The following is a 23,903-nucleotide window of genomic DNA, read 5'->3' on the forward strand; positions in this document are numbered from 1 at the left end:
TATTAAAAAAAAAGTTTTGGTTCTTGGCCAGGATATCAGCAGAAAGCATCAGTATGCAATTAATTAAATGACCAGGGAAATCTACATCATCTGTGTGAGTCACAGAACATATTTTATAAGGAAGAACATGTATCACATTAATTCTTACTAAATAGCTAATGCAGCAAAACAAATGACTCATGCAGAGCATTATATACATGAAATGTATAGTCAATTATTTCTAAAAATAGTTTCTTGTATTAATTTCACATATATTATTACTAGATGTGTTTCTTCCGTAAGAAACTCAAGACCCACCTGTTCCAATCAGCTGGCCTGGCCCAACCACAATTATGATCTAATTATGACCACAATTATGACCACAATTGTGACCACAATTATGATCTAATCCCTCAACTCTCCTGGCCAGTTATTTTAAATTTGGGGGTATTTTAATTTGGTTTTAATCACTGATTAATTTTTGCACTATTGTACAGACTTGTGCTTAATTTGTTTTTATGGGGTTTTGTAATTGTTGTATATAATGTATTTTATTGTCTGTACACCGCCCCGAGTCCCCTTGGGGAGAGGGAGCGGTTGACAAATCCAATAAATGAAATGAAAATGAGTAAACACTGTACTATAGGATGATAATGGTTTCAACATCCATAGTAATTTAACTTGGGAGCCTCACTTCCTCTATAAAGTATAGAGAAAGTATAGTTTCTATACTTTGGTACACAAGGAGGTTCTCATCCTTGAATACTGATAGGAGTGCAACTATATATGTATTTGCTGGCATGTCGTTAAAAGATGAAAACTCGTGATTTATATTCCTTCTTGCTCGTTATATGACATTTTTGGTGATTTATTGGGGGAGGGGCATGGACAGTTTATTCTTTCTCATTATGTAACTGTGCCATGGAGATGTAAGCCTCCAAGAGTCCTTCAACTGCAGTGAGTGAAAAGTAACTCAAAAGTAAATAAATGTAACTATACATATTCAGCTGAAATATATAGAAATATAGAGAACAGTACAGTCTGAGAACAACTATATATAGTGTACCTTTCTATCCCTCCTTTTCTCAGGTCTTACACTTACATATTAAAAAAAGATAAGCACACACAATCTAGTTATAAACCATACATTTTTTTATTTATTTGCTTTATACAAACTTGCAAGGTACAAATGCATTTGTTTTGCGCGTGTTGGTTTTGAGAGGGAGGACCTTTGAAAGTAACTACATCTAGAACAAATGTGGCAGGAAAGAATATTAAGTAAGCCACTGTGGGTTTAATTATGGAAAGATTATCCCTGGGTCTGGTGTGAAGAACCCCCAAGTCACCAACATATTGTTTTAATCACAGAACAGCTAATTTTTATAGTTGTCCTAATCTAAGGTCACTTTTATACAAAAGAAAGAAAAAAAGACATTAACATCACATTGCTTCTTTGAAAATTTTAACATCTAACACTAAGAAAGAGAAAGCAAGGAGGGCAGGGCTTCACGTCGCAACGACACAACATGCAATCTTGGGGTGCCGGGATTGCTGTCAATATCTCTGTTCCTGGACAGTCCTTTTGGACCTAAACTGTTCTGAAGGAACAGTGATAGAGAACAGCATGTCCTGCTGATCTCAGGGGCATCGGAAAGCCCCTGATTGATCCAGGAGAAAGCTCTTTTTGCCAGCTACAAGAGAAGCAGCCAAAATGGCTGCAGAAGGTTGGGACAAGGCTTTGAAACAGAAGCAGTACAGGAGTGTGTCGAAATGGTGAGAAATTTTTTTATTATTAGAGAAGGGAAAACCAAAAAGTCTTGGAATTTAAAATAAAATTGAAGACAGAAGAAAATAAGCGATGAATTAACACTGGTTTAAGTGTTATCTTTTCTACCATAACTTTGTTTTTTATGGATGGACTTTTTACAAATGTCTCTTACTTTTAAACTGGACTGGTCTCTTTTTTTCCTTCTTCCTCTATACTTTTTCCATTTTTTGTATTTGTGGATTAAAAGCTTCTTCTCTCATAAGGCTTGGACGGAGCGTAATTTTTAAACATTTTTTTTACCTCTCTTGGAACTTGGTGTTTACAGAGAGAGGCAAAAACAGATGGAAAAGAGATGGAGGAGGAACCAATGTCACAATGAGATGACATGCAATCTCAAAGCTGTGAGATCGCCATTGATTCTTTTGCTGCTGGGTCCAAACGGACTTAAACTATCCCGCAGAGATGGTGAACAGGAAGAATACGACTTGCTGATCTCAGGGACATCGCAAAGTCCCTGATCAATCCAAGAGAAGTTCTTCAAGCTGGTGACAAAAAATCCAGCCATTAGACTGATGAAGACAGGGCGGCTCCAAAACAGAAGGATACAGAAAGAGAAAGTGTTTCCAGCTGGAAAGGAATTTTTACCGTTTTAAAAGAGATTGCCTATAAAAAACTTAAAACTAATTTAAATTGGAGAACAGAAGAAAGAAGCGGCGGAATTAAATCTGGAATGGTTTTGGACAGTGGGTTATCTTACTTTTTAAATGCTATCTTCATGGATGGAATTTATGCAAGCCTTTTAAAATGAATGGATTAAGTTTTCTTCTTCTATTTTTTTTTCTTTTATAATTCTTTGTAAACTATGGACTAAAATTCTCCTCTTTCATTACTGTGGGTGTTCTTCTAACTCATTCAAGAATTGGACTTTTTAAAAAACTTGAAACACAAAAAAGATACAAAAAGAAATAAAGAAGGTTGCAACAATAACACTGTTACTTGGAGGCTGGAGGTTTGTGTATTGGAAATAAAACACTCTTACTTTTCTCACTGATCATCCTGGCTTGGCACTCCAAGGTCTCACAGCTTGTTTATAGAGTTAAGAAGAAAAGCATACAGATGTCCCTTTGAAGTATATCTTTAACCAGAGAAAGGTGAAAATAAAATGTTATTGTGAATCTATGCTTAATCTTGTTAAAACCTTCCAAGCTAGAGCAGCAGTGTTTGTTAGCTGGAGATAATGGCACAATTTCAACAGCAGAAAGAAATTTTAAGTCTGCAAAAGATATTTTCAGAAATACAGAAATTATCAAACACATATGAGAGGATAGAGAAGAAGTTGGAAGACTTAGAGTATCTAACAGTAAAATATGATGAAGAAGTTGGAGAGGTTAATCAAATGGAAAAAGTGGTGGTTAAAATCCTAAAAATCGAAGATAAATATAAAGAAATCAAAATTGCTGATATTTATGGTGATTGGTTTGTCTCTGAAAATGGAAAGAGTGGAATACTGAAAGAGGAATTAAATGGAGGGGAAATCTACCCCAGATGGCAAGATACAGAAGAAGAAAAAACAAAAGAATTTATGGATTTAAAGAGAGAAATTTTATTAGAAATATCATTGATAACACTATCAACAATCAAAGATAAGTTGATTAAGGAAACAGAAAAAGGGCATCGAAATTACGTGAGAGATTTTATAAGCAAGGAGTTGCTAAGAGGAGTCCATACAAAGTTGATTAAGGAGATGATTAGAGGACTGACATCACAAATGGGAGAAGATATGATACTGTTTTGCTACTGGAAAAATACAGGTTGATAGATGGAAGAGTATAATTTAAAACTAGTTAAACTTAGTGAAATTTAGTGACAATAGATATAGTTAAACAAATAATTGATAATGATAATAATGTATACAATGTGTAGTGTTATGATAAGTAATAATTGTATATGAATATTGAATGGTACCCATGAAAGGAAGATTAGAAATCCTTTTGGATTATATATAAAGGTTAATAAAAAAGAACCAAGTTAGATACAGTTAAGTCTTGATTATTAGGGGGGAAATGTTATGATGCAGGATATAGTTAAATAAAGGAGGGATAATGATAACAACGTATATATAGGTATGGGTACAACATAAGGAAACTGGATGTAAATTGTAAACAGTGATTTTACAAAGAAGGATTAGAAAACTTTGTTATTAAATATTATGGATGTTTAGCTAGAATAGGATATAAGGATTCAGTGTTATTGGAAAATTTTAGAAATAGTAAATGAAATGCCAGTATGTGGTTATGTATTAAATCTTGGTATATTTTATGATGAAGGACATTTAAACAATTATAGTCAAATGAAAATGGAGGTATGATGATGGTAATATGTATAAATATCTGAGTTAAAATACTTGAGTTAACATGAATTATGTTTGTTGACTGTGGAAGAGATGCATGAAAGCCTTTTTGTAACCAACTGATACACTTTCTACAGTATGTAAAGAAGGATGTGTTGTGTTTGTTTTGAAAATTTAAAAAAAATATTAAAAAAAACAGATGGAAAAGAGGTAACACTGCCATCTAGTGGCTAGACGCTTGGCAATATCTGATAAAGCTATAAACTTTGTTTACTGAAAGGGTCTGGAAAACGTTTTGTTTATACAGGTATTCCTTTGAAGGAAAGAGAAAGCTTTGATTTGAAAATCTCCACTGAATTTGTTTGAAACCTAAAAAGTCTCGGATGTTTTGGCAGTGTTTATAACCTGGAAAATGGCATAACGTGAAGAAGAAAAGGCACTAACTTTGCAAAGAATTTTCTTATAAATTCAAAAAGTTTTAATAATTAGAGAGAATTGAAAAGAGACTTGAAATTATAGATCAAAATACCGAAAGTACAGAGACAGTGATGAAGTTTGAGGACAGAGCTGAAAAAATAACAGCGACATATGAAAGTGATAAGAAAATTGTTGACACTGACAGCAAACTGAGAGTGGAGGGAAATGACAAGTGTGAAATACGGAAAGGAGAAATCGATGAACTGGAACTAGTTTCTATACTTTGGTACACAAGGAGGTTCTCATCCTTGAATACTGATAGGAGTGCAACTATATATGTATTTGCTGTCATGTCATTAAGAGATGAAAACTCATGATTTATATTCCTTCTTGTTCATTTTATGACTTTATTGGTGATTTATTGGGGGGGAGCATGGACAGTTTATTCTTTCTCATTATGTAACTGTGCCATGGAGATGTAAGCCTCCAAGAGTCCTTCAACTGCAGTGAGTGAAAAGTAACTCAAAAGTAAATAAATGTAACTATACATATTCAGCTGAAATATAGAGAAATATAGAGAACAGTACAGTCTGAGAACAACTATATATAGTGCACCTTTCTATCCCTCCTTTTCTCAGGTCTTACACTTACATATTAAAAAAAAAGATAAGCACACACAATCTAGTTATAAACCATCCATTTTTTTATTTATTTGCTTTATACAAACTTGCAAGGTACAAATGCATTTGTTTTGCGCGTGTTGGTTTTGAGAGGGAGGACCTTTGAAAGTAACTACATCTAGAACAAATGTTGCAAGAAAGAATATTAAGTAAGCCACTGTGGGTTTAATTATGGAAAGATTATCCCTTGGTCTGGTGTGAAGAACCCCCAAGTCACCAACATATTGTTTTCAATCACAGAACAGCTACTTTTTATAATTGTCATAATCTAAGGTCACTTTTATACAAAATAAAGAAAAAAAAAGACATTAACATCACATTGCTTCTTTGATAATTTTAACATCTAACACTACTTTTTTTCTCTTCAAATAATGTGCATAAATAATGCAGTATTTATTGGTTGCAGGTGCTGCTGGTATATGAAAATTTTATTAGAAAGGAACACACACACATATGTACCCAAAAAATAAAACATTTTAAAAACAGGGTTCTACAATACTGCAAAACTGTGACCCTAAATGTGCTCTACTGAGAACTTAGAGCAGTGTTTCTCAACCTTGGCAGCTGAAAGACACATGGACTTCAACTCCCAGAATTCTATAGTCAGTTATGGGAGAGCAGGCTCTGCTGGCTGGGAAATTCCGAAAGTTGACGTTTGCACACCTATAAGTTACCACGATTGAGAAATACTGATTAGAAGTCTCAGAATGCTTAAAGTGACATTGGCAATAATCAGTTACAATCCTACCTTGCTATGAATTGAACAGAGGGCTTGAGAAGGGTGATAACGCTTTGCGATGTTATTTTTTTCCACAATAGCAAAACAAAACAAACAAACAAAAAAAAACCCACAAGTTTTACATGTAGGAAGAGAGAAAAAGGGATTTGAGAAGGGATTTGCGCTTCCTTGATAGAAGCTGAGACTCCAAAATGTAACATCACCTTTACATTGCCCTCTGTACCATAAAATATTGGTGGAAGGATTTTCTTTCAAGATGGTTGCCATGTTTATCAAGCACCTGCACAAGTAGGACCACTACCTCCGAGTCTTCAAAAGAGGTAGAAATAAGAAGCCACTCTCTAAATTAAGAGAGGGCCAAATCTAAGTAGATAATCCTTCACATAGGCTAACTAAGGCCTTTCCTCAGCTCTTACTTCATCTCTCTACTAAGCTACTAGCATTTGGTATGGGTCAAATCACAGCAACGAACTGAAAGATGTATCTTTCTCCCACTAGATTGGGCATTGAGGAGGTAAATATGGCAGCTTAGAGAGCAATTGTGATTGAAGAGAGGAAAAGAAAACAATCGTCTTGCAGGGATTTCTCTCTGCTAACCACACAAGAGGAACAAATTTGAACAAAAGGGAGGTAAAAAACAAGTTGCATCAACATTTCAAAGCCACCTCTATTGCAAAGGATCCCAGTGGGATAGCTGTATACCAGCGAGACAATCTTTGCGGTCCCTGATATGCTACAGTTCTATAACTCATCTGACAACATATCTTTCAAGCCAGAACTTCACCAGGGTTAAGTGAACTCAGCTTTGCTAGTTCCAAATAAGCTATTGCCACGTTGCATCAACTGAGGCTTAAACCCTGGTATAGAAAACATGAGCTTACCTAGTTACAAGGAAATAAATGCACCATTCCCTTACAGACAGCTTTCATTCATTTTAAATAAATTTGCTTTTAATAAAAAGCAGAAAAATATATATTTATTTAAATATGCCTTTTAAAATTTCTTTCTTTAATTATTTTGATATACCACCCAGTGTCTGTATTTCAGAGACTCAGTGGGAAAGCAGGCTTCAGCAGCCCTGTACACAGAGAAGATTAGCCCCAAAGAAATTAGTATAGGGAGAAGAGGAAGAAAACCCATATATTATATTATATTATATATATATATATATAAAATATATATAAATGTACACACACACATATATATCACGGTATAATTTTTAAAAACACATATTAAGGCATGTAGAGGATCATGAAGGGATAACATTTTATGAGCTAACAGAAGCTACTGCAAGAGCAGAACGAAATACTTTCATCATCTTCATCAACATGGAATGTCAACAGTATTGCTAAAGGAGAAGGGTCTAAAACTCTGATTCTCTGGAGTGGTCTATGTATTGCCAACAGGTTCGTTTAAATAATAAAAAGGAGACGTCATCTTTATTGGACAGTTTCTCTTGTAAATATGGATGAAGCTGAACTCTCAGATGTGCCAAGATGGTGTTCCTTTTGTGGCAAGCAACAGGACAGAGGACCTGATAAAGCTAGATTCCACAGTGCAAGAGATGGAAAACACTTATCACTTAAGCTCTTAGTTCAGAAGGATGATTTTTGGGTGCTGAGACATTAATTTGTTTTAATGCACATTGAGATAGATTCTTAGACAAATTCTTAAAAACAACAATATCAGAACTCTTCCAGAGATACTGTGGAGTTAACTTTCTATTTTCTGAACATTCATTTCAACAGAATCATCATATGTATGGTTGCTTAGAAGCTCCAGTGTGGATAGAAAGCCTTACTACAAGTACATTGAGGATTAAAGCCTAAGAGATGCATGCCTTTGAGGGTCTAATCAGAAATAAGCCATATCTATTTCAGTGGGATTTACTCCCCAAAAAGCACAGGTAAATTTTGAAACTTAAGACTTCTACTATGTGTGCGCCTGAGAAATATTCCTCCTAATGGACTGATATGCCTGGTTTCTCCATGTTTTTTCAATCTTCAAGAGAGACTTTGCTGAGCCAACAATGCACTATTCCAACAATGCACTATTACTTTAGAACTGTATCCTTAGGGGTGACAAAGAATCATTTGGTAATACTGCAGTTAGCTCTTTTCATTTTGTAAACAGGACTCTATTCTCTTGAGATCAACCTAGACTTGATATCCCTAAATTTAAATTCTGGTGACTATGTGCACCTTGCCTTTTCCTGGGAAGTTGAAGAGGACAGCTTTAACTCTTCAAATGTGGGAGTTGCCCAACTCATATATCTGCTGGGAAGAGTGTACAGGGTAAAGTACATTTATAAGTACTGAATTCTCTCCATGTTAGTTCACTCTTCCTTTTATTTCTCCCTGGCATAACTTCTCTGTTGCAAAAAGTGGTATCCAGGGAGAAGAATATGTTCTGGAGATGCTTCCCACGTTTGCTCTTTAAATTACAGTTTTAATTCATTTTGTTTTACAAAAAAATCAAGGAAAATTAAATGTCATACCTACTTAAACTTGAATTTGAAAGAGTTATGTGTATTGATACTGTATGCCATCTATTGATTAAACTAGGTACTTGGATATTAAACCCTTAATAAAGGGTTTTTTTTATCCCTACAAAGCCAGGAAAGAATTAGACTTCTTGATAGCCTGGAAAAATGGAGAATTTTCAAGACTATTTTGAAGACTTGAACATAAGGAACAGTGGTGCTCAAAGCAGGTATTTTCTGTTTCAGCTGGGATCCTAAATAGTCTTTCATGTATCATTGTAAAGAATCCTGTTTTAATTAAAACAATCTGAATTATGGAAGAAAATGAGTAGTAGCGGAGTGGAGGGCGTTATGTTCCATAACCAAATTTGTATTCAATGTCTGCCTTAAGAGTTGCATATATTAGACACTGAAGCGGTGTTATTTCTTCCAATAATACAGGAACGGGATACCCAGTTTTGATAAATCTTTGGATAAAACTGATCAATATATTTATAGACAACTTTGCATGACAAAATAAATGATAATTTCAACAGTGCTAAATTGTCACCTAGGACTCAAATCATACTGTAGTCTCAGGGGCCACCTGTTCACTAGTATATCTTCCTTCGAGTACAGGTAATCCTCAACTTACAACAGTTCATTTAGTGACTGTTCAAAGTTACGACGTCACTGAAAAAAGTGATTTATGACCATTTTTCACACTTACGGCCATTGCACTATCCCCATCGTGATCCAAATTCAGACACTTGGTAACTGATTCATATTTATGATGGATGCAGGGTCCCAGGGTCATGTGATCTTCTTTTATTAACTTCTGACAAGCAAAGTCATGGGAAAACCAGATTCACTTACCAGCCATATTGCTAACTTAAGAATTGCAAGAACTGTGGCAAGAAAGGTTGTAAAATGGGGCAAAACTCACTTAACAATGTCTCACTTAGCAACAGAAATTTTGGGCTCAACGGTGGTTGTAAGTTGAAGACTATCTGTACTTGTAAAGAAGCAAAATATTAGGGGTGGGGCAAGAAATGCAACATTTTTTAAAACATGGCAGTGAATTCACTGAAAATCTAGGTCAGGATTATAAAAAAGCTAGCTGGCTTTTTTTTTTTTTTTTTGTATTCTGATCTATAACTAGAACAATTTTATTCGCTTCCATAACATCGATTCTAGTTGGCTTTATATTGGGCATGATCAATTTTGGTAGCCTTTGAAATAAATGTGTGGGCAACACGATCATCCAATTATATTTTGATCCATCTATTAATAAGACAGATTGTTTTCAAAAACACTGTGTTAGGTGAAAAGTCCTGTCCGTGCTCAAGTTCAACGGTATGGAATTCTGATTACGAGGTGTTGCAAGTTTAATGCAGAGTCTGATTATTTCTAAAGAGGTACAGTCATCTTAGCTTTAAATGGTATTCAGTTCAGGATTCACCATGTATAAACCTTTTAGTGTACAACTGCAGTTTGGAAAAGGTCGAAGTTAGATCTTTGATCTAGCATAAGTTAGGACATCTTGGTACTTTCTGTACTTGACAAGAGTAAATTTCCCAAGTCCTTTTGTTTTGTACAGTAACTCTCTGTCTTGTCCTGTCCTTCTGAGTTATTTTCACAATTTATTTAGGAAAAAAAAATGAGGACTCATTTGGGGAAGCAGCCACCTTTCAGATGCTGATAGAAGCAAATACAGGGAAGGACTTGCACTTTTGATGTAGGAGCTTAGCTCCTCTGAAAAATCACCAGCCATTGTTATTACAGCTATAGCTTGGATAGAGATGGATGAAAAGCACTCTGTGTTAGAAAGTGAGAGAATTCTACTTCAAAGCAAATGTTGTTCTATTATTCTAAAGTTGAGAGAAATGCTACAAATGGCAGAGATTGAAGAAGCCTCACTTTCTCCTCCCAAGGATAAAGAGGAGAGAATTGATTTACACATACTATGGAATCAACTCATAGCTTGCTTTAGTCAAGTTCAGACACATTTCCATTTCTCTTGCAGCCTTACTATTTCATTAGTTTCTTTATGCTGAGATCTTCACAGCATACAGTTTTCTTTCTGGCTCCAACCTATTATCCTGGAGAACAAAGAGTTGAGTGGCACTATTTTGAATTGGTTCCGGTATGAGGATAAATATGTCACCTACCAGTCCCACTTCCGAGTCACAGTAAACTTAAAACACATAAAGTGGTTTATCCCATCAAACTGAACTCTTTTGTAGCCATCCTTCCCTTTTGCATCTTTCACCCACACTTCTATTACATGTCCACGTACATTGCACATACTTCCTATTCCATCTTCCTCGTAAACTTTGAAAAAGTGAGGGGGGGGACTCTTCAGCATATCACAGCCATTGCAAGATTCCAAAGAATTAGCAGATTCCAAAGTTGCTTCTGTTTTTCCCCGCTCCACACCAACCACCTTCTCTTTTCTTCATCTGCCGTATCCACAAAGTTCAGTGATGCTCCCTCCTTTCTTTTAGATATAAGTGTAAGCAGCATGACCATGCATGGGTTGCTTAGTTCCATAGATTAAAGTTTCTAGAGCCAATCAGATTGGCAGATGGGAACAAAGTGTGGGGAAGAAAAATGTGTCGTTCAATTCAACAATAAAGTGGTTATAAAGTCTCTGGCTGCCATGACAATCTATTCTTTCTATATTTCTCTTCCCTCAAAGTAAGAAAAAAGTAAAATAAAAATAAGTGAGGGAGGTTAGCAATTTAGGAAATGGATAAAAAATTGTACATCCCCCTGCTGCTTTCCTTTTTCAGTTCAAATTATTTGATGCTTCTGCTGATGCTTTAGCCACCGGTCCTTTGTCTTGAGACTTCCTGCAGGGCTGAAGAAGCCACCTTGCAGAATGGAACTTCTCCTGGATGCTGCTTCTTTAATTGCTTTTATAGACTAGGCATCTGAGAGGTTTTGGTACAGGCTTTGGCAGCAGTGGGAGGAGAACCAGCGCAAAGACAAAAGCACACTTGTTCTCTTCAGAGGCAGCTTTCCTTCCTGAATGTTTCTGCAGCTGAACCGCAGGAGATAGTTGGCAAATCACATGAATGGTTGTATACATTATTAAGCAGTAGAGTTGAGAGGGCAAATTCATGTGTTAAAATGTGGCTCCATGGAACTTCACAGCATTCACAGCAGCCAGGGCTTGTGCTGGGGAGACCAGAGGAGGAAGAGAACAGATAAAAAGAATTAGTGATAATCACTGAAGGTGAAGCCTGCAGGCAGCAGTATAAACATAGCTAAGGTACTTTGAGACAATACAATACAATACAATAGTAGAGTTGGAAAGGACCTTGGAGGTCTTCTAGTCCAACCCCCTGCCTAGGCAGGAAACCCTATACCGTTCCAGACAAATGGCTATCCAACATTTTCTTAAAGACTTCCAGTGTTGGGGCATTCACAACTTCTGGAGGCAAGCTGTTCCACCAATTAATTGTTCTAACTGTCAGGAAATTTCTCCTCAGTTCTAAGTTGCTTCTCTCCTTGATTAGTTTCCACCCATTGCTTCTTGTTCTGTCCTCAGGTGCCTTGGAGAATAGTTTGACTCCCTCTTCTTTGTGGCAACCCCTGAGATATTGGAACATTGCTATCTTGTCTCCCCTAGTCCTTCTTTCTCTTAAGTTAAACACACCCAGTTCCTGCAACCATTCTTCATATATTTTAGTCTCCAGTCCCCTAATCATCTTTGTTGCTCTTCTCTGCACTCTTTCTAGAGTCTCCACATCTTTTTTACATCATGGCGACCAGAACTGAATGCAGTATTCCAAGTGTGGCCTTACCAAGGCATTATAAAGTGGTATTAACACTTCACGTGATCTTGATTCTATCCCTCTATTTATGCAGCCTAGGACTGTGTTGGCTTTTCTGGCAGCTGCTGCACACTGCTGGCTCATATTTAAATGGTTGTCCACTAGGACTCCAAGATCCCTTTCACAGTTACTACTACTGACCAAGGTACCACATATACTGTACCTGTGCATTCCATTTTTGTTGCCTAAATGTAGTACCTTACTCTTTTCACCATTGAGACGTATAGGTAAGGAATTCGCTGACATGTTGAATGGTCATTCAGCTTTGCCAGCCCAGATTGGTAGCTTGACCATGGGGCCCCAATACAACCATAACACGGCACAGAAGGAATATGGCAGCATTTGAAGGAAGTGCTGCCACCACTGCTGGTTATATCTCTTACAATGTCAGTCTCACTCCCAAACCAGCCATCATTAACCAAAAGACAGAAGTCTGGCATTTAAGTGGAGAGAGGAGAATAATACTTTTTTAACGGCCCAGAGGCCCAAACGAAGCTTGTGACCACCTCTGTGGATAAAGGCAAACAAGCATTTGTCCTTCCCTTGGAAAAACTGGTGGAGAGAAGAATGGGGACTGTACTATTTTTCAATGAATTCCTTTTGGTTGTTGCTGAGAGTACTCTTACTTTCCTTGAATCTTGAAAAATAAAAATGGTAGAAAATGTCAGGGCAGAAACCTACCTTCCAAAGTCTATCTCAGTTTACTCACCTACATTGGTTACATCTCTGTTTAAAGCTTTGTGACAGTGAAGGATCACTAGAGCAGCATTCTATTCTTACTGTTCTGACCACAATGGAAATGTTTACTGGCCCTTGTAAAGGACTGGAAATTAAACTCCTATTATCTCTTCAATGGAACTGGAGTTGAATGGGCCAAAGCCTGTTTTGGATGCCGCGACATCCCAACATTGTCGCCCCAATTCAATCCCCAAGGTCTTTAAAAGCACAGAAACCCAGTGCTCAAACAACATTTGGACTACCTTCCACATTACCAATCATAGAAGACAGCTGGACTGACAGAGCTATCTTGAGGACTCTTACTTGAAATATCCCTTTTATGGCGGCAAGGATAGCTATATGTGCATAAAGTCACAGCTTAAATTATGAACTTGGAGCATAAAAAGGAAATCGTTAACTCCATCTTTCAATTATTTCTTTCAATTATTTAAAACCAGAAATAATTGTCAGGAACAGAGTAGATTAACTAACAAAAATGGCTTATTTTTGTAGCTATATTGTCCAAAATATGGCAGTTTGGCATATATGTGCTGATATACACATGCACATTTTGAAAGTAATAGAAAAATCATGACAAGATTGCAGATACCAGTTTTGACTAGCAATAGCACTTATTGCTATTATATACTGCTTCATAGTGCTTTACAGCCCTCTCTAAGCAGTTTACAGAGTCAGCATATTGCCCCCAACAATTTGGGTCCTCATTTTACCCACCTCGGAAGGATGGAAGGCTGAGTCAACCTTGAGCCTGGTGAGATTTGAACAGCAGTCAGTCCGCAGAAGTAGCCTGCAGTACTGCATTCTAACCACTGCACCACCATGGCTCGAAGACTAAGAATGCTTTTGATTATCACTTTCCCCAAATGTTGGATCTAGAACCAAATATATAATAAGAGACATCTGGAAGCTTCTTGACCCATTGTTTGGCTTTTCACAACATCTTCAAAGGCAAATTTTCAGAGCAGTCATAGGAATGTCACTGAACTGAAAATAGTACTTGACAGCTGGGATGGCAAAACTGGAATTGATTATTATAAGACACTTTGGTCATAGTATATCTAATGCATGATCAGAAAAATACTGCAATACTTTGAATGCTCATAAGTAGCAGATTTGATTGGAGAATTCATGGAATGTAAAGAGAAGATACGTGTGAATGGAAGCTAGCTTCAACTAGAACTTGATGACAGATGTTTACAAATGCAAACAGAAACATGGACATACATTTCTGGGAAGATTAATATTAGACTTTTTTCTTCCATTAGATTCTCCTTTGAGTGTACTTTTTTCAGGTTAGACATACTATTCTTAATCATCTATGTGAATAGATCCTGTTTGTATGTATATGTGTATATGTGTGTTTGTGTGTGTGTGTGTGTGTGTGTTAGCTTTGTAGTCCCTCAAAGTCTGGTTATGTCATCTGGCCTGGGAGTCTCTGAGGACTGGTGAAATCTTGAGGTGGGTCCCTTGCTGATCCAATCCCTGGTGTATTTTATGCATTTTAAAACTTTTTAAGTTGAGTGTTTTTGACATGTCACTTCTTGTGAGATGAGTGGACATATACATTGATAAATAAATGAAATATAGTATGGAATAGGCTAGGAATATCATTGCCATAATTCAAACAGGGGACTGGATCTGAAACCATAGGCTCAAACTTGACAGCTGGATTGTGCATGCTTTCAAAATGATTCATAAAACCTGATTTGAAACATTCAAGTGTTTGAGCCCAGCATCTCCTTAAAGTTGCCTGCCTTTCTTTAAGCTTCTGCATGAATCTGAAAACAGGTGCAGATGCTTTGAGAATCATGTTAAAGACAAAGCTGTTTTAACAGATGGAGTTCAGCCAGTGAAGCCTGAAAAACACCTGCTACTTCATGTTTCTGCTTTTACGTGAACTGAAGGATCTCTTCATTGTTTTTGAATCATGCACATCTCCATTAGATACAATGTCATTATGAGCATCTTTCATCTAACTTTAACCCACAAGAATCTAACAAGGCTGTGAATAAAAATAGGGGAATATATTACCTGTTTTTAACTAGTTCGTAAAGTAACTCCTCACCTTGACACTGCAATTCCACCTTTCTTTTTGGGGTAAATCTGAATCTCTGACTATTCTGCTTAAATTCATCATCTCCAAACTAACTTTTGGTTTTAAGAAAATCAAAGAAAAATACCAATGACCTAGACAGCTTATGATTGAAATGAGATGTAAACCAGGGCTTCTTGACAATAGCTAATATCTTCTAAGTTATAGCACTATGTTCAGTTTTAGAAGTAATGTTGCTCTAAATTGCTCTAAATTGATGTAAGTGAAACAAATGATGAAATTAGGCTATTTTGTCCTAGTAAATCCAGAAAAGGATGTGTCAACTTGATTCACTGATATGTTTCTGCAAGCATTCCATAGAAGGAGACTGGGCTTATGTGCAAAGAAGAAAGGGTTAGCTTAATGGATATTGGTGGAGGGGTGAGCTTGATGAAAAGATGAAACTCTGTTGAAAAAGAAGCCTACCATTTATTTTTGTCATGGATACACATGAAACGAGATGGAAGTATAATACAAAAAGTGCTTACTTTAAGGTTCAGACACGCATAAAATGACTGTCAGTGCCCTGGGATGAGTCAGACGAGAGGGACTTGGTCGGTGGAGTCAGGGAAGCTGGGGAAGTGGGAGGGCTCGGGGTAGCACATTGAGCTGAAAACGAAAAATGGAAATAGAACCTGAATAATATACGGTGCTTCAGACAGCGGGGAATGGGGGGGGTACAGGGTGGAGAAAACAAAGGCAAAGAAACACAATCTATTGAGCAAACATGGATCAAAAGAGAAAGAAAAGGAAACAATTAAAAAAATCGCACAGCAGTAGAAAATGGCTGTACTACATCACCTACAAACAGATCCCATGAGTATTGCTCAGGTTAAACTATGGAGTCAGGCTGTGTGCCAAATTCCAGGTGGATAGCCCTTTGACCATAATTGCTAAAATGGAAGGCCCCATTTCCCGCCATTTTGTAGTGAGAAACATTAGAAAACTAATTCATAAAAACAAAAATAATCCCCCATATCCCACATGAATGATATGGTCCCATTCATCTGAAGCTCTGCTCTGCTATTCATAGAGCTTTAACATATTTGTCCATGTCTTCTGGAAATGGTGAGTGGGTGAGTGTCCTCACACCAGGGCAAGAAAACTGCGTGGCTTTGTCCTATATAATGAGCATGGCTTTTTAAAATTTATATTCTATTTCCCCTGAGGATTCAAATTGGTTCTGAATAAAGCAAACACAAAATAGGCACAGTCGTTTAAACCAACCAGTATAAGAAAGCCCTTCCAACATTAGTGCCTAATTTTCTGTAGAACAATAAGGTCTCTGATGCCTTCATGAAGCATTGCTTATCTCAGAAGGCAAGGTGGTTCCAAGGGTGGAGGCAGCCATTGAGAAGGCATGTTCATGACTCCTACAACCCTCATTTCCTGTGGGGTGGGAACCTTCAGAATATCTTCCCCACAGGGTGGGCCAAATCAGATGGTAAAAATGGCTCTGCATGTAGGGCTTTAAAAGCAATGAACAGCACATTCAACAGAATCAGGAGGCAAATCAGTAACCAAATAAGTTATTGTGGCCAGATATTACATTCATAAATCTGCTTCAGGATGCCTTGAAATCTGTTACATTTTGGTCCACTTGATGCTTCTGGAGCTTCTCTAAATGCATTTCAGGAGACTATTCCTGAGATGGAGAGAGCACAAGTCACTGATGGGAGGTCCTTGTGGTTAAAAAAAGAACCATAATTTTGTGCACCAGCTGAAGTGAGACAATTGGCCATAGCCTTACTGCTCCTTTAAAAAGGAGCTGGGAGTTCAGGAACCTCCTTTGATTTCAGACCTACCACATGAGAGTGGGGATGATCCTATTCACAGTCAATATTGGAACAATTAACTGAGCTGACTTGCATAAATGCTATCCATGTTACCTAAAAAGGGATAGCTAGAAATTGGCCAATTGTTTAAAATTGAGAAATGGTCTCTTCAGGAGGAAATACACTATTGACTCTTTGAAGACAGTGGTACAATATAACTTAAAGATGCTTTAATACCTCTTAAATCTAGCCATTCCATGCCCCAACCAGATGCACAAAAAAGCCATAGATCAAACTTATAGGTGGTGGACCTTATGTCATAGAGAGCCCAACCCATATGTTTAGCCTCTGCGAGTTCAAAAGAATCCCAGATAATATCAAAAATATTTCACCCAAGTCATCTTGTTATGTACAATCCAACTCACATTAAATGCAAGTGATTTTTATTTAGCAAATAAAATTGCAAATATATCATAGAATATTCAGTAGGATCTTTACCCTCTCTTCCCTTAAAAGTAACTGTGAAGAGAGCTGGCAGATGTTAATGTACAGATGCAATAAAACTAAGATGAGACTGGAGCATATTTCTCCCAAACTGGGCATAATGACTGGTTTCATTTGTCCTCCCCACTCTCACCCCATTGCTCTCGGCATCCCTTTTGCCACCTTCATTGCCTGCAGCTCCTCAGTAAATGGAAGAATTTGCTGGGCTTGATAAGGGAGGAGGAATGGCTGGAGAGCAAACTCATCCAGCATCCCTCATTTCTGCAGTTTAGATACTGACAAGATATGAGATAGAGTAGCCTGCAAAATTGACAGCAATGTAATATATTCAATTCACAAAAAATGCTGTTACTTACAAATACCTAAAGGCAGAAGAGTGTGAGGTCAATAGGCTGCATGTAATTCTCATTTGTACAACTCGCTATGCCTCATATTGACAACATTTCGTGGCCTTTTTTAAATTAACACAGATTCTACTTTTGGAAAAAAATCCTTACTCCCACTGTAAATAAAATAAAACAACACAACATTCCACATTCAATGCCTTCAATGATTCCTTTAACCTTTAAAAAGTGCCAGTGGTTAGAAAAAAAGGGTGGTGATTAAGAATAGAATTTGTATTGCTATGCAAATTAAATACCCAGAAAACATGATATTTATTAAGCACTAAGAAACGTAATTAATGAAATTAATTGAAAGTATGTAATTATTAGAAAATTAATAAAATTTATATATTAAAAAAGTCCCTTAAAATGTTCAGGTCTCTATGGAAAACTTGTCTGCTGCTGACCTATAGTAAGAAGGTATTAAGTGGTTGGAGTTGTTTTTCTTTGGAGTAAAAATTAGAGGAGAAAACATTGCCATTCAGTCAAAGGCTTGAAACTGTATGTGCTATTTAACAAATCAGACTAATTCATTGATTTACATTTTCTGGAACTTGGTATCAGTCATGGAAAAATGCCTCTTGACTCATTGACCTCAAAAGAAAATGAAAATAATACAACAGCACAGTTGGCTTCTTATGACAATTTTCTAACTTTTATAAATAATTTTAATGAATTTCAACAAACCATTTAAAGTATTTGATTAATTTTCACCACTTGGACTGTCAAATTCAATTTATTTTGGAGGCTAGATATTTGTTTTGCTAGAATATCCAATATCACTACACTTAAATGCTGAAGCAACAACTTCTGGCCAAGTTCATCAATGGAAGCAAAAGCTTTGCTCTTATTGGGACTGAGATGCTTCGTTGCCTAATCTTCTGAGAGTGCTGCACAGCATTTCATCTTACCAGACAGCATGCGGCCTCGTCGGGAGGCTTCTGTAGCTAAAGCACAGGAGATCTCAATTCGCTTTTCCTGCTCCTGTAACTGAGTCTCTGGGTCCTGGACCAATTCTATTTCTCCCTCGCTGAGGGGGATGACATTCTGCATGCTGCCAGAGAGAACACACAAGTTATTTCAACCAGAAGGAACACCCAACACTCAAAACTACAAGACCAATAAAATAAAATGGAAACAGGTGTGAAACATCCTATTTATTTAATATAATTTTTAACATTTCTCTATAGAACACAAATGGCCATTTGCTGTTTACTGTTAGTTATCTTTGAGGCTGCAAACACAATCACTTTTCCTTTACAAAAGTAATATTTTTGTTCATTTTCTAGTGATGGAATTTGGGGGCCATAAATATTTAGATACCGGTAAATTATTTTTCCTATCTACTATCGATTGGAATTGCTATGAGGCATATCCAGCAAGTCTAGATGACAAGGCACCAAAGAGAAAGAAGAACACAGAAGGAAATCTATATAACATTAGTAACTTCTGAATATTAAGTGGCTACTGGAAAGTGCTGTTAATAAGCAGCAAAACCAAATGTATAGCTTCCAAATCAAAGGTAAAATATTCCAAAATGAAAAAATTAAAAATCATGCTCAATGACCAAATGGCACATAGAAAAGTCAAAATGGGTGAAGTAGCACTGCACCTGGATTTAGCAATCAATGTTTTTATCCTTTCCACTTTCTTTTGTTTCTCCTTCATCTCCTCAGGGCTCAGTGGAGTATCAGGTTCCAACTCAATATACCTTTCTGGAATGAGGACTTTATCTGGAGTGGAAAGCTGAGTAACAAAAACAGCCAATAAGTGGCAATGATTACGAATGCCTTGTTAAATGTTTCACCTAGTACTATATTCTACCCTACCCTATCCTAACATCTAGTCTAGTCTTGTCTAATCTAATCTAGTCTAGTCTATCCTTTTTCTACTATCCAACATAATAATTATTTTATACCTTCCAGAATATATATTTCGGATCATGCTCAAAGCATCTGTGATCTAAAACTCCTAGAGCTGTATTATAATCAAACATTCCAAGCTTTTCATAAATACAAAGTTCAGGATTCTTAGTTCCTCTCCTGCACCTGCATGACTTTTCATTGGGCCTGTCCTGTATCCTTAACAGACTAGTAAAACTCTCAGCTCCAACCACACAGACCCTTTGAGTTTCACAGAAGGCAACTAGATCACAGTGTACATTATTGGGAAAGAGGCAGTTTGCACTTTTGATGTGCTGAGATTCAGATCAATAATGTGTTTCACCTCCTTGCTGATGTCCACATCATAATGTTCTGGCTCCAGCTCCATTTTGCGCAGGCGAGCAATCTCATCTCGGGGGCTTTCATACATCTTGCCAGAATCTTCAGAGCGCAATGCTGCTTCCAGATCAGATATATCCACTTCATGGATACTGCGATGCCTGCGAACCTAGAGTAAAATAGACCACTTAAGATATTGTCAATATTGCAGGATCCAATCATTGGGGCCAGAGGTTTAGTCTTCTGAGCTTTTGGAACTTGGGATAGAGTCCTTCATTCGGAAAAGTCTTTCACACCAGAATGTATGAGAGAGAAGTTCACTGAGGATTGGTTCCAGCATGCGTCTGAAAGCCTGGAAGATTAGATCTCTAGTCCCAGTGACCAATCCAGATTGGATCCTGCAACATTATCTTGGAACATGTATATTTGCCTTCATTCATTGCCAATATTATTTCTAGCTTGGCAGATCACTTGGTAGTCTTGATCAACTTGGAACTGCACTGGCTCAATCTCCCATGACTATTCTTCTATACTAGATCATTCAGAAATGTTTTTACAGAAAGAACAACAGATGTCAGAAAGAAAATTTTAGAGCAGCTAATTTACTGTGCAAAGGAATATTTCACGGGGAAGGGGTGGGATGAAGCAGAGATTCAATCATGTGGATTTCAAACTTCAGTTGGACTGCACAATTAATATACAGATTTACCACTGCAGACTCAGCTTGTACGAATAAGACTAAATTACTGCCTCCTAGTAATTGTTACAGAATTTAAGAATATTTGACTGTCCTATCATTCAGCCCAGTTCTTAACTTCAGTACCTATGAAACAAGCGTTTGACCATTTTTTTCGCAGGAAAATACTAATACTGAAGTATGTCTGAACGGTTTACAAGATGAAGATTAATTTTCACTAATAAAATAAATTTATTACCACTTTATAAGAGGCAGGGGCTTTTGAGAGAGGGCTATCTGTCTGTTGCTGATTGGCTGGAAGTTGCAAGCTCCGTCTCTTTTCCTTCATAGAACTGCTTTGATGGCGTTTCATGCGATCAATTTGTTCCTCAACACTCATCTTTGCTTTCATCTCATTGGAAAACACAGCACTCTTTGGCCTGTCCTAAGGGAGAACACAGGATCCTGGTGGTTACACAGGCTTTTGGTTTCATCAAAATCTTGGTTTATTTTTTTTCTGAGGGCAGGTAGATTCAGGACAGAAAATATCCTGATAACAACATCCTTATGTTGTTAACATTTCTGTTAGAAGATGGGAAAATAGCTCAGTAGAGTAGCAGCCCAGCTTTTGAATCAAATGATGACTAGCTGTTAATAAAACAGTTTATGGGAAGAGGAGTTTGGCAAAGTGTGCTTGAGCATGATAGCAAATGCATTAAGAAGTTTGCAGTATTTTGAAGCTAGAACAATACAGTTATTTTTTCTGCATGGTATGATTATATGAAATGATTTTGATATAATAAATTACGATGTACAGAATAAAGATGGGATATAAATCTACTAATACAGTACAGTATTTATGAGTCTATGATAACTGTTTTTGGGGAAAATACAGTACTAATTTAATTTACAATGCAAACATCAGAAGAAATGACAAATTCTGTATCCAAGAGCTTCCCATTTTTGTCAATCCAGGAGGAAATTCCACAAAGTAGATTAGTTGTTAACATCTCACTATCAAGATGGCAATTTCTCATTGGCTGGAACACCCACTTCATCCCACCCAGGGTCCTCAGTTCTCCCACCTCCCAGAAGTGCCTTGATGCCCTTTCACTGTGCATTTCGAAGTCGGTTGTTTTCTATACTGAGTTGAAGTCATGGTGTCATTTTATTTCATCCTGATTTTCAAATGGACTCATTGCTGTTCTATGAAAATAAATGCAGTGATGCAATTAGTGTATAAGAGCCGGTGCTGACTGGAGGCTGGGTTTTGCATCTCCTGTTGATCACCTGGAGGGAGTGCTAATTGCTTCATAGGTTGTGAGGACGATTATGGGAATGTTAGTGCTGAAGACCCTTGCAGGACAGGGCAAAAATACTTCTAGGGGTTCGGGTAAAACTGTTGGTATGGAAAACCTTCCTGAGATCTCAATACAATTGTGTTCCAGTAAAAAAAAGTTGATTTAGACTGGTGGCTAAGGAAAGTAGAGGCCTTCTGGTCACACAGTTAACTCACTCTTCCATGCAATCCTGGATTAACCATTCTCATCACTTTCCTCCAGACTCACTGAACTGTCTGCAAAATAGGAAGAATATAATCTTTCCCTGTCAAAGTGGAGAAATGTTAGCCTTATCATATAGACATTATTGTCTATAATTGATGAGGACACTGACATCAATTAGGACGCTGATACTTCTGCTGACCTCCCTTGCTTGCTTTTCAATGGTTAACTTTCCCTTATGCCAGGGTTTCCCAACCTTAAAGCTTTAAGATGTGTAGACTTCATATCCCAGAATTCTGGGAGCTGAAGTCCATATGTCTTAAAGTTGCCAAGGTTGGGAAACCCTGCCTTATGTAATAAACTTTGTTCCCCTTTTGATACAAAGCAAAATACCTTTTCATTCCCATAGGAAATAGATTTTTAAATTTTAGTACAATTTTGCTGATACATTATTTAAGAGGGTTTTTTTTAAAAAAAATCTGATTATAGCTTTTAGTTTGGGGGGCTGATTTTTAAATTTTAATTTGATATTTCTTTTCATTGATCACTTGATTGTATTGTTTTCTGATTTGTTGTATAATTTCATTGCTGGCTTTTATTTATTGTATTGTTCAGCACTATTTCCTGCAGAATAATTAATATTATTAAAAATGGATAAACAGAATATTGAAATGATGGCAGAATTCACTCTTACCCGAGAATCCCGCCCATTGGCACTCCTCCTCACCACACCTGATGTTGGTGAGAGCTCATCATCCATAGGTGACTTAGTTCTTGGAGGAACAATACCAACTATCCAGGAGGTAAAGAAAAACAAAGATATTAACAAGAAGATGGAAGATTCTGGTAATAGCCATACATAAATAGAAAGCATTTATTTTAAATGACTTTTACACCCACTAATATTGTAACCACAACTAAGGTTGGCTCATATAACAAAAAAAAAAACAGACGCCCCCAACAATTAGAATAAAAACTTAGGATTCTCTAGGGAAGCACTCTCCCACACACCCATACTCCTACCTGGGCTCTAGCCTTATTCTACCCCAACACTTGTGTTAGCAAGCTCTGTTGATTGGTTTGCCTGTTATCATTTGCTCATTATCTATTGTAAAATGGGGAGATTTATTTGGACTCTGGAATATTACATTGACTGTTATTATAATTTCTGCTCCATTATTCATTGTGTGTGTGTGTGTGTGTGTGTGTGTGTGTGTGTGTGTGTGTTAGTCTTAATTCATTGTTAGCCACATAGACTTATAACAGTTAGATGGATGGCCATCACCAAATCAATGGGACAGGTGATAGAGATGGATGGGTGGGTGGTTGGATGGATCTGTCCATCCATCCATCTATCTATCTACCCATCCATCCATCCTTGGGACAGGTAATCCAAATACTTACTTAAAACAGGTAATCCAAAGAGTTATTTAGGATAAGAAAGGAACAAGAACTACTTTCTTGCTAAAATCATTTCAGAAGAGCCTTACTGAATGAGACCAAACAGGCCTACAAACTTATTAAGACAATAACCCTTGAGTATCAGGTTTTTTCCCATAGTGAAAGTCTATGGATGGGTTTGCTTATTGCAATCTGGATTTGTTTTTAGCATTGATTGCTTAATAAGCCAAAATGGATGGGTTGATAATTATATAAACCATGGCTAAAGAATGACTAGGCTCATACAGCATGCTAGGGTTGGCATGTGTGTGAACTCTGTCTGCATGTGATGTTGTATACTGGCTTGGTATACTGTCAAGTTATATTGTTCTGAA

General features: G+C 37.0%; 1 protein-coding gene across 14 annotated transcripts in view; it reads right to left on the bottom strand.

The window, feature by feature from the left end:
- Window positions 1-5,196: 5,196 nt before the first annotated feature.
- The window catches only part of PLEKHA6 (pleckstrin homology domain containing A6), a 224,201-nt gene continuing 205,494 nt past the window's right edge, over window positions 5,197-23,903 (bottom strand). For all 14 annotated transcript variants that reach the window (XM_081947832.1, XM_081947834.1, XM_081947833.1 and 11 more), the window contains 7 exons: window positions 22,823-22,920; window positions 20,886-21,071; window positions 19,955-20,119; window positions 19,341-19,474; window positions 18,640-18,782; window positions 15,555-15,675; window positions 5,197-11,577 (listed from right to left, as the gene is read on the bottom strand). In XM_081947832.1, the coding sequence (XP_081803958.1) occupies window positions 15,563-15,675; window positions 18,640-18,782; window positions 19,341-19,474; window positions 19,955-20,119; window positions 20,886-21,071; window positions 22,823-22,920 (839 nt within the window). In that variant the 3' untranslated portion in view covers window positions 5,197-11,577; window positions 15,555-15,562. The remainder of the gene's footprint in view (window positions 11,578-15,554; window positions 15,676-18,639; window positions 18,783-19,340; window positions 19,475-19,954; window positions 20,120-20,885; window positions 21,072-22,822; window positions 22,921-23,903) is intronic.

Source organism: Natrix helvetica (genome assembly GCF_964273705.1).
Source record: "Natrix helvetica genome assembly, chromosome: 3".
Lineage (NCBI taxonomy): Eukaryota > Metazoa > Chordata > Lepidosauria > Squamata > Natricidae > Natrix > Natrix helvetica.